Raw genomic sequence first — 13,156 nt, forward strand, 5'->3', positions numbered from 1 at the left:
TGCATTCTTGACCTGTTGCTGACTAGTAATTATGCCTGGGCATCCAGGAGCTACGTCATTAGGGTAGTTAGTTTTGTCTTTGCAGCGCATTTCAATGCTGCAATATCCCTGATTTCAGATAAGACTGGCTCTTCAGACTGGCTTTGAAGTGAGTCCCCGGCAAGAAGACAGCGTTGTTTTTCTGTGTGCTTTTAATATGGCTGTTGATAGCCGAAACATTGTGTGTAACGCTCCAGTACAAACCTGAAATAAGTTGTTGAAGTTGAAATTTGGCATTTTCTTTTTCCTTCTGATGCTGTTCCCATAGCAACTCCTGAAAAGTCTCAGGCCACCTTCTAATGCTGCGACAACGCGTGCACCTACGCCTGTTCCAGTTCCAGCCAGTGTGGCTGTGCGTCCACAGGTAAAAAAATATCTTGCATGCATAGATTGTTGTTGCTCAGCCTTGGCTTAACACTGTGTGGGACTCTTGGTCTCCTTATCTTTTTAATAGAGAAAGAAGGGTGAAAGTAAACAAATTGTGCATTATTGCAGATGCCACGACCGTCGGTGCCTGTTGCAGCACGTGACCCAAGGTTACAGCAGCGCCTTGTGCCATCAATCGACACTAACCGACCACCACCTGTTTCATCAGCAGCAGCAGTACATTCTGCACAACTAGGGTCTGTCGTTGTTGCTCCATCTCAGGGTACTGCTTCAAATACCACATCCTGCACGCCAGCAACTGTGTCAGTGCAGGCATCTCCCGAGAAACATGGAAACAACAGGCTATCAGCCCGGGAGAAGCACGCAGCCATCAAGTCTCCGCCCAGAAAGTTCCGCATTCCAAAGACAAGCGACCGAAAGAAAGATGAAGAGGATGCCAGCAAAAACGGTGAAACTGAGCAGTCTTCTCCGACAAAGACGTCGCCAAACAAGTCTCGCAAGAGCACTGAGGACAAGGATGAACGACAACAGCACAGCAGGACTGGCAGTGTAGGAAAATCATCGTCATCGTCATCTTCATCAAGTTCCTCATCTCAGGGCAGGGGAGGGAAGAAAGCTCGTGGGAAGAATGGCAAGGGCAAAAGTGAAGAAAATGTGAGGCCTAATGGTGATGTCGAAATGATGGATGTGCTGCCTTCAGGCGATGTGGACATGCGTGTTCAGGTGGAAAAGAAACGCGACTCTGGAGACACAACTCAGGAGACTCCACTGCACAAGAGGCAAAGAGGTCATGCAGAGTGAGTGCTGAAATCAGTTCCATTGTGTTGAATTGATGTCCTTGGGGGAGGGGGTGCTTTTGAGATAGTAAAACATTGTTCATGGTTATCTTATATTTATGTAGTACTCATGGGGCTAACTTCCTCACTTTTGTTTTATTGTAGATTTCTTTGGCATGTGAGATATTTAAATTCTTTCACAGTTGTTGGTGCTGGTGGTTGCATATGTTATGTTTATAAGATTTTTAGATTAGGTTACTTGAAATATAGGGTTGTGCTAACACTACTTCACTAATGTGTTTCTGAGCTTGTTTCAAGCAAGTTAATCCTTCAAGTGCCAGTCAAAAATCTAAAAGGCCATTTAGAAGATGACATTTTCTTTATTTGCACATCAGGATAGCAAATTTTTTGCAGATTTGAAATATATATAACATAGGGGTAGTAAATTCTGAGACACATGAGCGCTAACTTGCAACAATTTATTGAGACTCACAAAGTGCGGAATATAAAGGCATTTTGTGGCCGAACATCATGCAAGCACAGATAGCAAAACAATCAGTGATGACACAAGTATTGTAATTCCTTTGAAGTTAAAGCATTCGATGGCTTGGACACACAGCTATCCCCTAAACTACCAATTATCTCTGTCCCGATAATTTCACGCATCAGTTGGCAGCTGCTTCTTGTAACAATGGTGCAGTCTTGATAGATTGGCATGCAGCTTGATTTTACACAGAGTTTGCACTTTGGCCGGAACTGGAAACAGCACTACCATCATCACTAGATTCACACTTCCTACAGTGCAGATCAAGAAACCCTCTGCACTTGTCCATCACAGTCTTAGGTGTTCACGGAGGCGATAATTTACACACCTCCCACTTTAGCCTATATAAGTCTTGCCACAAGAAATTGGTATACTATACATGGTCGATTCCATGCGTTTGATGAACTCGTCCTTGTGCTTCTTATTGCACCCAATCTTGTGCAAGGCGCCAGGATTGATCATTTTGCACATTTTTTGAACCTTGTCAGGAGCAGAAAAAACTTGAATGTTCGCCTTTAGCCCAAACCTGTTTAGTCAAGGTGACAAGCTGTGAATGTACCGAATCACCGCAAACGTCTGCTTTCCACTAGAAGCCCACAAAGCCTCAGGCAGTTTTGACGACTTCCGTTTTTAGATGCCTTCGGCAACACTGACCAGTACAAGAGCGGGGTACCCAGAAGCAGTCAGTCAGAGGGTTTGTTCATTGAAGCTAGCAACCATTAGTTCAGGACAAGACTTATGCAATGCGTTGGAAAGACATGATTTTGCAGTGCCCCTCTTAACCAGTTTTGAATGAGGCAGTATTTGTTTGGCCACAAAATGCCTTTATATTCTGCGCGTCGCAGTCTCCATAAATAGTTGCAAGTTAGTGCTCGTGTGTCTTCTTTCACGGTCCTCGTCTACTTGTGCGCTTGAAGTTTTGGTCATGTCTTACCAACATGCCCAAACAGCCACATTAGTTATGCCAGTTATCCAGTCATGAATTTCAGTTGAAATCTAGAATGCAAAAGAAAGAAAAAACTGCATTTGCAAAATCTAGTTGTACTTCGTAGTATAGCATGCACTACGATCTCTAAAGAAATGTTACCACAAATCTTTTGCCCAGAATAATTACATTAGAAGGACAGTGAAAGAAATAAGCCCTTGATGCCTTATTTATCTTAAAATTGAAAGAAAAATTTCAAATTTGGTGGTTTATTTGGCTTCTGTCCTTATGTTAAAAAACTGCACTGGAAAACTTCATTGCACAGTTGTATTTCACAAAGTTGGTATGTTGCGAACTTGCAGCACTAGCCATTTAGCTCATCTTTGGCCAATAATGAAATTTTATTCAGGTACTGCGGGCACTTACTCCAGTAATGCCTGGTTGTTGTCTTCCAGAACGCTTTTTATCTTGAAAAGCTTATGAATTCGGTCATGCTGGTTGCAAGTGCTGATGAATATTGAAGTTCTTGTGTTCATTGAGGCAGAGATGGACATTTCACTTGGAACACATGAAAACCATCTGTTTTTTACAGTTAGGTTGCTTACACCTCTGCTGCATGTTTTTCTACAAGTATCCACTGCCCGGCATGCACATCCTGATGCCCAAAGTTGGCACTGGCTTTGTGAGACCCTCTCCTCTTTGCCACTAAAATTGTTTTCATGAACAATGGGTCTTCCACTCTGCTTTGGAGCAATGCCACTTTCCTCTTATACAGCATGCTGCTCAATAGGAAAATCCCCAAATATTCAACTACAGTTTTCGCCCTCTCACTCTCAGGTAGATTTTTGCCACTGCACCCTATCACATTTTTCAATGCAAGATATCTTCGTTCATTATATCTTTTCAATTGCTAAAAAGCGCACGTCTGGAGCAACTGCAGTTTTTGTCTCCCCCTGTCCTCATTGATTGTGTTGATAATCCACCTCTCTCACGGCGCGATGGCGCATGCGCCCTGCCCTAGCGAATTAGTCTCGAAACGTTTTGGAAGGGACAGTGCATGCGGCCAGATATCAGGCGAAAGTACCCCGGAAAAAAAAAAAGCACTTGGAGGCGCGCTGTTGCAAACGCTCGTGCCATGTACCGCGTTGAAACTCTGCTGGTAGCTCGACGTCAGTGCGGTGCCGAAAACGTGCGTAAGACTGCAACTCCACTTTGAAACAGAAAAGGACCAGGGCTTGGTCCGAATTGCACCGTGGACCACGTAGTTGCTGCCTTGCATTGACGGCTGTCAAATTTATCAATAAACCACTGCGTTACACTTGGGCGACACTTCAAAAACACGTTGCTGACACAGTCTTCTTGCAGCGTTGGCCCACTGTTGCAGGTGGTGGCAGCACGTGCCTGACTTCATGTACTGTTTTAAGGCGTGGTAACATTGGGTCGATACGAGACCGACAAGACGCTGACGCCGACAATTGGCCGACTATTCAGCACTGTGTCACTGAGACCATTTGATCGTAATAGCTAGGCTGACAACGACGCAACCGATGGGTGCGAGTTGTCATATAGCGTGACAGGCTTTCGTGTCGAAAGCACCGAGAAATTCAGTGTGCCGACCGTGATAGCGCTTGATTGAACCCTACGTGATCAGCCGTCGAACCGACAACGCGATAGCTGCAGCTCATTCACTTGTACATATATTTATTTGCGCTCAAAATTCGTCGACATGCCTTTGAAGTTGAAATGCACAAGCTTCAGTCCTCTCAAGCTGTGCGCGTGAAGATTGAGTCAATGTTGACCCTGTTTAGCGTAGTTTGGGTTAGGCTTGACCCCGTCGAGTTCGTGCACCCGCTACCGATGGAGCTGCACTTAAAAAATAAGCAGTTCCTTTCGTAAGGAAACCGCTCTTTTAGTTGCGGCCCTATAGCGATTTGATATCTACTCCTCATGTCGCACGGCACGTACACAGTAAGCGGCGACGCAGCGCTGTGCCAATGTCTTGTACTTTGGTCACCGTTCCCGAACGCTGCCGGTTGCATTCCCGTAAATGGTGGGTCTGTGTGTGTTGTTATGCTGACATTTCTTAATTCCAAAGAAGCATTGTTTACCTATGCGTCAAACAGGAAAGAAGAGACAATGCATTCGATAGAGCAGCATAAACTCGCCCAGTTGCCAACAGTGTCAGCGATGGCATCCGCCTTTTCACAAGAACTGCACGGCATATAAGTGGGGACTTATGCTGAGCACAGTTGTCTCTAATAATACTTTATAGCACACGCAAACTGTAAGTATGGTGAAGTTAAACAAAACCGAGAAGCAGTAGTAATTAACAGCCCATAATATATATGCGTATTGATCAAAGTTGCAGTTGTTTAAGGGACTCGGCCGCTCATACTGACTCGTCTGTATGTTTTTCTATGTTTTGAGATTATTTCACATCAGCGATGCGCTGTTTCTACAATAACCGAAGCTAACAGCGATATGAAGCTGTAGATGTAAACAAATTCACCGCCTTGGCAAATCCCACGTTTAAGGCTGCGCTCGAAGGCTTCTTGAATATGCGAAATGTTTAGTGAATGGGTAAAAGGAATACAAAAAGCGATGTGCAATCGCAGACATCAGCTACAACGAACTAAAGGCAGCCGTGTCGGCAGATGGAACACAGCGTGCCTTTATCGGCCGTGTTGTTACCACAACAGCGCACTTGGGCATGTTCACCCACTATACTCGATGGGTGAACGACATGCTGCCCCGGAGAAACCATTAAAATTAATTGCGATTTACGAACCGCACAACCGACGCACACTCAAAATGGGCGCAGGTACACAAATCAACAGGCGAAATCTCCGACACCCTTCCAAAACGTTTCCAGCGGCATGTGTCAGAGGGCTGCACAGGAACATGAAAGAGGCGGATTGGGGATGTCGTGTATATGTGCATAGTCCTTGTCATCTTTGACGCTGAGACCCCTATCATTACTGCCGCTTTCCAGTGGAAGACATGTTCTTAGTGGACTTGGTCCATCAAAGGAATGTACATCCATTATATGAAGCGAGTATGCCATATTGTAATTAGTTGAAGCCTTTCTCCAAGCCCTGCACCCGTACTCAAAAATAAGCAAAGCACGTGAGCGCCATACACAGCCACATTCTGAGTTTTGTATTACCGTATAACTCGTTAAATTGTTGATTCTAAGCACCACCAGCGTCACAGCAAGAGGTGCAAATGGTCTGTCTGTTAAACTCATTTCACTAGCTCTGCCAAATCAGGTTCCTATTCTGTTTGGTTATTTGTTATGTGGTGCACTCCCACCTTACCGTGGGAGTACGAAAAGACACTAATGCCTGGTGTTGCGAATTTGCAACAGAGAGAATCCCGCCAGTCCATGACTCAATCCACATTCAAGAAGTATTTAGTGGTAAGAATCAATGTTGAGTTGCATGAGAACAAAAACTCGTTTATGTTAGGACTATTCTTGTATCGTGTATCAGTAGAAGACCACAGAAAAATGTGAAATTGTGTGTGCTGGACTACAGCATGGTCGTCTTGATGCACGCTTGCTTCCGCTTCATATTGTTGCCCAGAATAAAAATTTTTATCGAAACAGCCATCTGTGGAGAACACACAAAAAAAGCAAAACTAGCCCGTAATTTCCGTGTGTAATGTAGAGTTGACAATTATTCGTTATGTTGAGAAGTTGCAACACTGGGCAGTAAGGGGTTCAGGCCTGAAATTTTCATCATCCTAGCTTGAAATTTTGAAGACTTGGTTCTGTCCTATACAAAGTGTTTCAAGGGAGTGAAGCGTCATTTTCAAGTCAAGTGCCATTTCTGGTTTAGAATAACCTGAGAACCCGACTGATTGTTCAAGGGCTGCAATTAGCGGCATTCAAGGTGGGGTTTTCAGCTTGTAAATGTAAAAAGAATTGGCATGGAAATGCAAGTCAGAGGCTTGGAATTGTGGCAAATTATATTTTTTGTAGGAAGCCTTGCACTGCTGAATGTATACATAAGAACTCATTATGTTTCAGGGAAGGCCTCACAGACTTTGACTATCGCAAGCTGCCTGATCGTCCAGGAGGCATTCCAAATGCCTCCCAGCGTGGGTGGGCACAGTACAAAGCCAAGCATCCAGATGAATTCAAAAGCCCGCTTCGACCTGCTCGAGAAAATATGGACGTCAGGGATGAGGACCTACGACAAATGCAGGGTGAGTCTCTTATTTTCCAGCTGCATCAAAAAGCTTCCAAAATAAATGTCATATGTGACATGTTTCTTTTAGCGAGAGCAAGGTGGAGATTGCCGTCAACCCTTTGTCATTACAAATACCTATTATGCACCAGAGGTTCGATTCCCGGTGTTGTGTGGGCAGTCTTACATGTTGGAGAACATTACTTCCATTGAACTTCTGAAGGTCCTTTAAGGATTTCAAGACATGGCATTTGCTTTTTCTCACTTAGCAATTTGTGTGATAACTTGTACTGTGTCGTAGTAATGGTTAAATAAAAGTAAACTTGACTAACTTCAACAGTGATAGCACAATATGACAATTGACACTGCAATAACACTCGTGCAATCTTTCTGGCTTACTGCTTCATCTTGGACTAAAAGTGCAACAGCCATGCATCAGTGCAGTCGAGTGGTACAACCAGCATAACATTACACAGGGATGAGAGAAATAAAAGAACGATTGCCCTTTCTATTGTCCCAGTGTAACAACACGCTGACTGTGTCCTAACCCAGCGAAACACAGTGTTAATGCTTAGTGCAGCGTTTGTATTATGCATATACAAATTCTCTCATCCCCCTTGCTGTTGCTGCCTGTAGCTATTGTAGCTGGAGCATGCTATAGCTGGAGCATGCCTTGCAAACTGCACCTAATTCTCGTTGTACTCTGCCTTTTTGTTTCCTGTTTAGTTTCTTATAAAGCTGCCAGTTTAAAATGTAAGTTGCACCTTTTATTTCAGAATGTGCAAAACTCATTATTAAGTATTCACTGGCATAGCAGCATTTGTATCACAGAACTAATACTTACGATTCCTGTATCTTTCTACTGATTGCTTGCGGCTGGCTTTGATGTAGAAATTGTCTTTTATTTTTGCTTCGGCTTGGATTTCAAATGCTAGGCCAGTTGTCTTCTCAGAAATTTATATCTGCTTCTTGAACAACACTACAAATTGTTTAAACTAAAATCATACTTTGTCATCGCTGCTGTATATGCTGCAGGTTGGCTCTCCCTTTCTTTATCTCTGTATTCACAAGCAAGCAGGCCTTGACTCAAACATGTTTTTTGACTTTATTGAGCAACAACTCTGCTTCTTGACAAACTACACATCAGTAAGAGCGTTTACGTGGATATGGTAGAAGTGTATCGTATTAGTTAATCGTAACACATATACTCATATGCCACCATTTACATGAATGTGCATTTTCCTGTCCAGCAAGCTAACACCACCTAGCGTCATATTTGACCGTATTTACTCGCATAATGATCGCATTCACGTAATGATCGCACCCTTGAATTTTGTCATCAAAACTAGATTTTTAAAAATTTTCCGTGTAATAATTGCACCCCGAACTTGCCACAGCGATATGTCGTGTGCCAAGTCTAGCTAATAGTGATCGCGCTTACCATCTGTCGAATGCTACGGGAACAACTCTTGAAGACAAACCAAGCGGTCTGCACGCACCAAGCATTCTTAAGCAGATGCTCCATTTCATCCCTTTTATCACTTTCCGCACTTCCATGACCAAAAAAGAAAGCTATAACCAAGCTTGCCTTTATTATGTGTAGGCTTTATAATGGTTGTGGTCAACAGCAACAACAAAAAAGGCGCCTTTTGATTCTTCTCGTCTGCACTCGTGGACACGCAACAAATCGCGAGTGTCAACGATAGCAGCTACGTTCACACTGATACGTTAGAAGTGTCCCCTATTCACACGCCGACGCTTCTAACACAGCTAAGCTATTCGCCCACCCTTAGCGGAAACGTGCCATATTAGGACAGCAGTGAAGACAAATACCACAGTTTCCGCAGCATGCCTGCCATTTGTTTCTATGTCACTGGCAGCTAAGCGCGCCCATCAGTTTCTGTCCCCTCAAAGTGGACATGGCTACGTTATTGCCGCAAACTTGTCGATATTAACGATATTATTCATTACTGATACGGAAGAAACTGTTTCAATCCATGTAATGTACTCGCGAGAAGAAAAAAATGTCACGCTCGGCTTGCTCCGCCGGCCGCCATTTTTGTTTTGGTGTCCCGCACTACATACAGCAGCAGCCGCCTATTTGTTCACCTGTTGTCATCCTGCTGCAAACCGGGATGAAAAAATTTTTTTTTCTTTTTGCGGGAAATTTAACCCGCGTAATAATCGCACCCCTGAATTTGCGTACATTTTTTTTTACATAAATGTGCGATCATAATGCGAATAAATACGGTAAAAGTTAGCGCTCTCACTTCTGATAAACGTCTTTTTGCTGCCTCATTGTGAAATGCACTGAAAATGCCTGCAGGGTGTTGGCTATGTTTCATCAGGTTCTCCTTCAGTTGTCCACGTAGGCAAATATGTGTGACATTTATTTTGCAGGAACATATTGTACTATATATCAGGATATAAAAATTTACCAGCTTGTCTGCAACTGTTGCCATGTTTAGTGGTAGCCGAATGCGGACATCTCAGCTTATATATCTCCTCAAAGCAGACTTGGGTTAATGCAGTGAATAAAGTAACTCACCGTTTATAATGATATTGACAAGGAATACACTGTTTCAACATGCGTAATGTACTCATGAGTAAAAGGAAATTGCATGCGACCTGCTTTGTAAGCCGCCATTTTTGTTTTCGTTTACTGCAGTGTGACAGTGGCTGCAGTGTGGTAGTGGCCAGTTGGTTGGCAATTTGTCATTCCACTGCGAATGAGTTCTCATAATTCCTGATATGATGTGCTTCTTTCTACATGGGCTGCTGAAATGCATATTCTCCATCGCAAACTACCTCTGTTTGGTGCATTTGATGTGATACGCCTTCCTAGTGAATTACCTCGTTTACACGAGATGCGATGGGCTTGAAAGTTCATACGATACACTTCTGTCGCATTCATGCGGCTAGTGACTGCATCAGTGGTGCTCCGATAGTCCCTGTGAGCAGGGAATCAATTAAAGTACATCAAAGCAATAAATCTGAAAGTGCACCATCACTTGCTATGACAGAAAATACAAAATCAATTTACCTGATCAATGTGCCCACCTAAAATGGTAGATCAGGAAGCCATATGGACATGAATGCGGCTTGTTCACTCCTGAGAGTTTAATCAAAATGCATATAGATATGTAGAGTTATTAGTTTGGGCCTTATTTTGTCTGTGTCTCCTTTACGTCCACTGGTTACATGTGTCTCAGTGTCACAGGCAACAGGTTTTGCCATGAAGCATCACCGGCCAGCCCTGTCTGTAGCCTTACTGCCTGTAAGCAGGAGCTGCTTGAGAGCCATAATTTGTGGGGGTTTCACACGTGCTCTTGGGACAAGGGAGCGGCAGTAGTGCAAACTATTACAAGGGCATTTATTGCACCTTTCATACACTAATGCCTGCTAGCCAAATTATTATCCACAGAACATGCCGATGGGCATGTGACAAATCTAAGAAGTATGACTCACCTTGACTGGATATCGAGCAAATATGTTCGCCCCATGCTTGACACCAACGCCTGATCATTTGCATGTACTTCATGCGAACGGTGGCACAGTCAAATGATTGTGTTTGTTCATTCCTGTATCCTGCTCCTAGGCCTCGTGAGACGGTCTCGAAGAGCATGGGTCGGTGCATGCACGGAATGTCCGCACTGCTTGGCAACTTCGAGCCAAAAAGGAAGAGCCTACTTCCTGTCGCACCTGGCTGATCTCACCATTAGGTGGCGTTAGCAGTGCAACACGCACTATCTTTTTCAGTGTGCTAAAACTTCACTGACCGCCGCCGGCGCTTAGCTACGGGGAGAAGCCGGTTTACAGAACACACGAGAGCCATTCAAGGAAAACATCAGGGGATGTGTGAGAGTCGAGCGTCCTCACAAATAAACACTCACATGCCTGGCTATGTTATTTTGGCTTGCCAATCACTTGGGAGCATTAATTGAAACCAAGTGACCACACTTCATACAATGAATGATGGCACCCTTCCCCTTTCTGGGGTTGTGTGCTGAGTGGAAGAAAATTTTAGAATGGTGGGGTTAGTGTTTGTGCTCACTGCTAACTGGTGCTGTCGCCTCTTGCATTGTTGCAGATTCTGTGGGAAGGGGTGGCTACCATGGCCGTGGACCCATGCAAACATGTGTGGACCGTTTTGGCAGACCTGTGCTTCGGAAGCTCATGTCTGACCCAAGGTAAGAGCCAAGAATCATTTATGAAGGGCTGTCATTGCTTGCAAGTGCTGTGCTGTGATTCCTGCTCCTTATTTTTTTAATTGCTGGTCTGTTGTTGACCAGCTCACTATTGAAGAAATAATCAGGATGTGTACACGGTGGTGTAAAGCATGTCTCTGATGAAAGTGTGGGTCATGCACTGCGGTCGCGCTCTGAAGGAAGTTGCCAGGACTTAGCTGCCGAGATTGCTAACAATTCATGATATGACAAGAATTGTAGCTTCCACACTGCTTTAGTACTAAATAGAAACAGGATTTGCTGATTCATTCAGCAATAAACGTGTGATGTTGTAAGCATTTGTTTATTGTTCTCTTGATACTCGTGATAAAGTGACATTCGTTTAATTCAGACATTTTGTTCGTTCCCGTGAAATTTGAATGAACAAGGTTTTATTGTACCTATGTGGAAGCCCTCCCTTGCAGTGCAGTGGCTTCAGAACTTTTGTTAGAGACTGTACATGCAGCCTACCTGCACTGTAACAATCCCGTGTAGAGTGTAGGTAGAGGAAAAGTATGGAACAACACTTTTATGTGCACTTTGTAGGTTTATCAGGCTTGTTCTGTAGCTTGGATGTACTAGACGCAGGGTTCGTACACCCCTATTAATATCCTTGAAAAACCTTGAATTTGAAAAGAGAGATTCAAAAGCCTTTTAAACTCCTTGAAATCCATTTTTGAGCTTTGGACTGTAGAAATGGCTGTAGGTTCAGCCATTTGGCTTTAACGTGACAAGTATCTTTAGGTGAAGCTGGACACTATATAAACTCTCATCAAGTGAAGTGTGGGAAGTTCCAGACACTGGTTGATATCATTACAATGGAAAAGTATATCTTGAAAAGCCACCTGATGATCTCGAAGCATGTGTTGGACTCGATGGCTCCTTAGCTGCAAGAAATTGGGCTAGAAGGCGATCTCAATAATTTTAGTTTATGTGTATGCATAAAGCCTGTTGTTCCTCCTCTTTGAATTGGCCTTGAATTTTGAGTCTAATGTTCTTCGTCGAAAGTTTCTGAGCATGGCCACCTGATGTCGGCATTTCGTCTTGGGATGTCATGAAGGAAAGTGTTCAAATGATGCAATTTTGTAAATACACGATAAGTTGGAAGTAAGCGCTTGTGTTGTCTACTCCTCACTTTGTCCTTGTTTGTGCATGCTTGACCATGATCTGCAATCCCTCCTCCTCCTCTACGCGGGATGCTTACAAATTTTAATGTTCATCGTTTGTCGGGTATGGTGCTGTCTGCCGAAGAGTATGAACAATTTTATAATGAATGTTGCTGGCATAACAAGCTTTGAGCAGGTGTGTGATGCCTCAAATCTTTCCTCCTGGTGGGGTCGTCACTGAAGTAAAACACACATTACGACCACGCTAGAGTGTATAGCGCCATATCATTGTCAGTGACATGCATTTCTGATGACATTGGCAGCCTTCCTACATTGTGACTGCGCTAGAGTGCATAGTGCCACATAGGCACTATACGCTCTATACACTATTACTATATACACTATTAAGCACAAAACACAAAAACAGCACTTTATTGGTAGCAAAATCGAGTATTTTCTCTAAAAAAAATAGTTGGTCATCTTGCTCTGCTTCTTCTTGCCGAATCGCGCTGCTGAAAGCAAGTTCTGCAGGCTGTAGATGTGGTGGAACGCTTCTTCCGCGTTACCTTCAGCGGCAAAGAAGCGCTCCGCGAGAGCAAGGCCCGCAGCTGCATCGCCAGCCTTAGGTCTTCAACGTCATCGCCGCTTTCCTGGGTCGCTTCGTGGGGCCGAATAATCTCCACAATCTCGTTATCCGTCAGCGCACCGCACGTTTCGACCGCCTTGTCTACGGCGACGTAATCTTCAAAATTAACGTCCCCGAGAGCATCACCAAAATCAGTGCCGTCAAGCTCGCTTGTTGACGCTTCCTCCGATGAAATTGCAGAGACATCCTCCGAAGAAGCTGCCACAAAACCGCAAGCCCTGAAGCAGTTTGCGTTGGTTTCTTGCTTCACACGATCCCATGCTCGCGCTAACATGTGAATGGCACTGAGCAGGCTCACCTCGTATTTTGCGGAGTTA

The 13,156-nt window shown here is 44.0% G+C and overlaps 1 protein-coding gene across 5 annotated transcripts in view; it reads left to right on the forward strand.

Annotated features, from left to right (window-relative positions):
• Pcf11 (Pcf11 cleavage and polyadenylation factor subunit) overlaps positions 1-13,156 on the forward strand; it is a 98,858-nt gene that overhangs the window by 5,257 nt on the left and 80,445 nt on the right. For 3 of the 5 annotated variants that reach the window (XM_050182594.2, XM_050182597.2, XM_050182596.2), the window contains 5 exons: positions 119-148; positions 308-403; positions 535-1,223; positions 6,702-6,880; positions 10,952-11,051. In XM_050182594.2, the coding sequence (XP_050038551.1) occupies positions 119-148; positions 308-403; positions 535-1,223; positions 6,702-6,880; positions 10,952-11,051 (1,094 nt within the window). The remainder of the gene's footprint in view (positions 1-118; positions 149-307; positions 404-534; positions 1,224-6,701; positions 6,881-10,951; positions 11,052-13,156) is intronic. The other 2 variants (XM_050182595.2, XM_055073447.1) reach the window with 1 other exon arrangement.

The sequence above is a fragment of the Dermacentor andersoni genome, chromosome 4, assembly GCF_023375885.2.
Source record: "Dermacentor andersoni chromosome 4, qqDerAnde1_hic_scaffold, whole genome shotgun sequence".
In the NCBI taxonomy this organism is placed as follows: Eukaryota; Metazoa; Arthropoda; class Arachnida; order Ixodida; family Ixodidae; genus Dermacentor; species Dermacentor andersoni.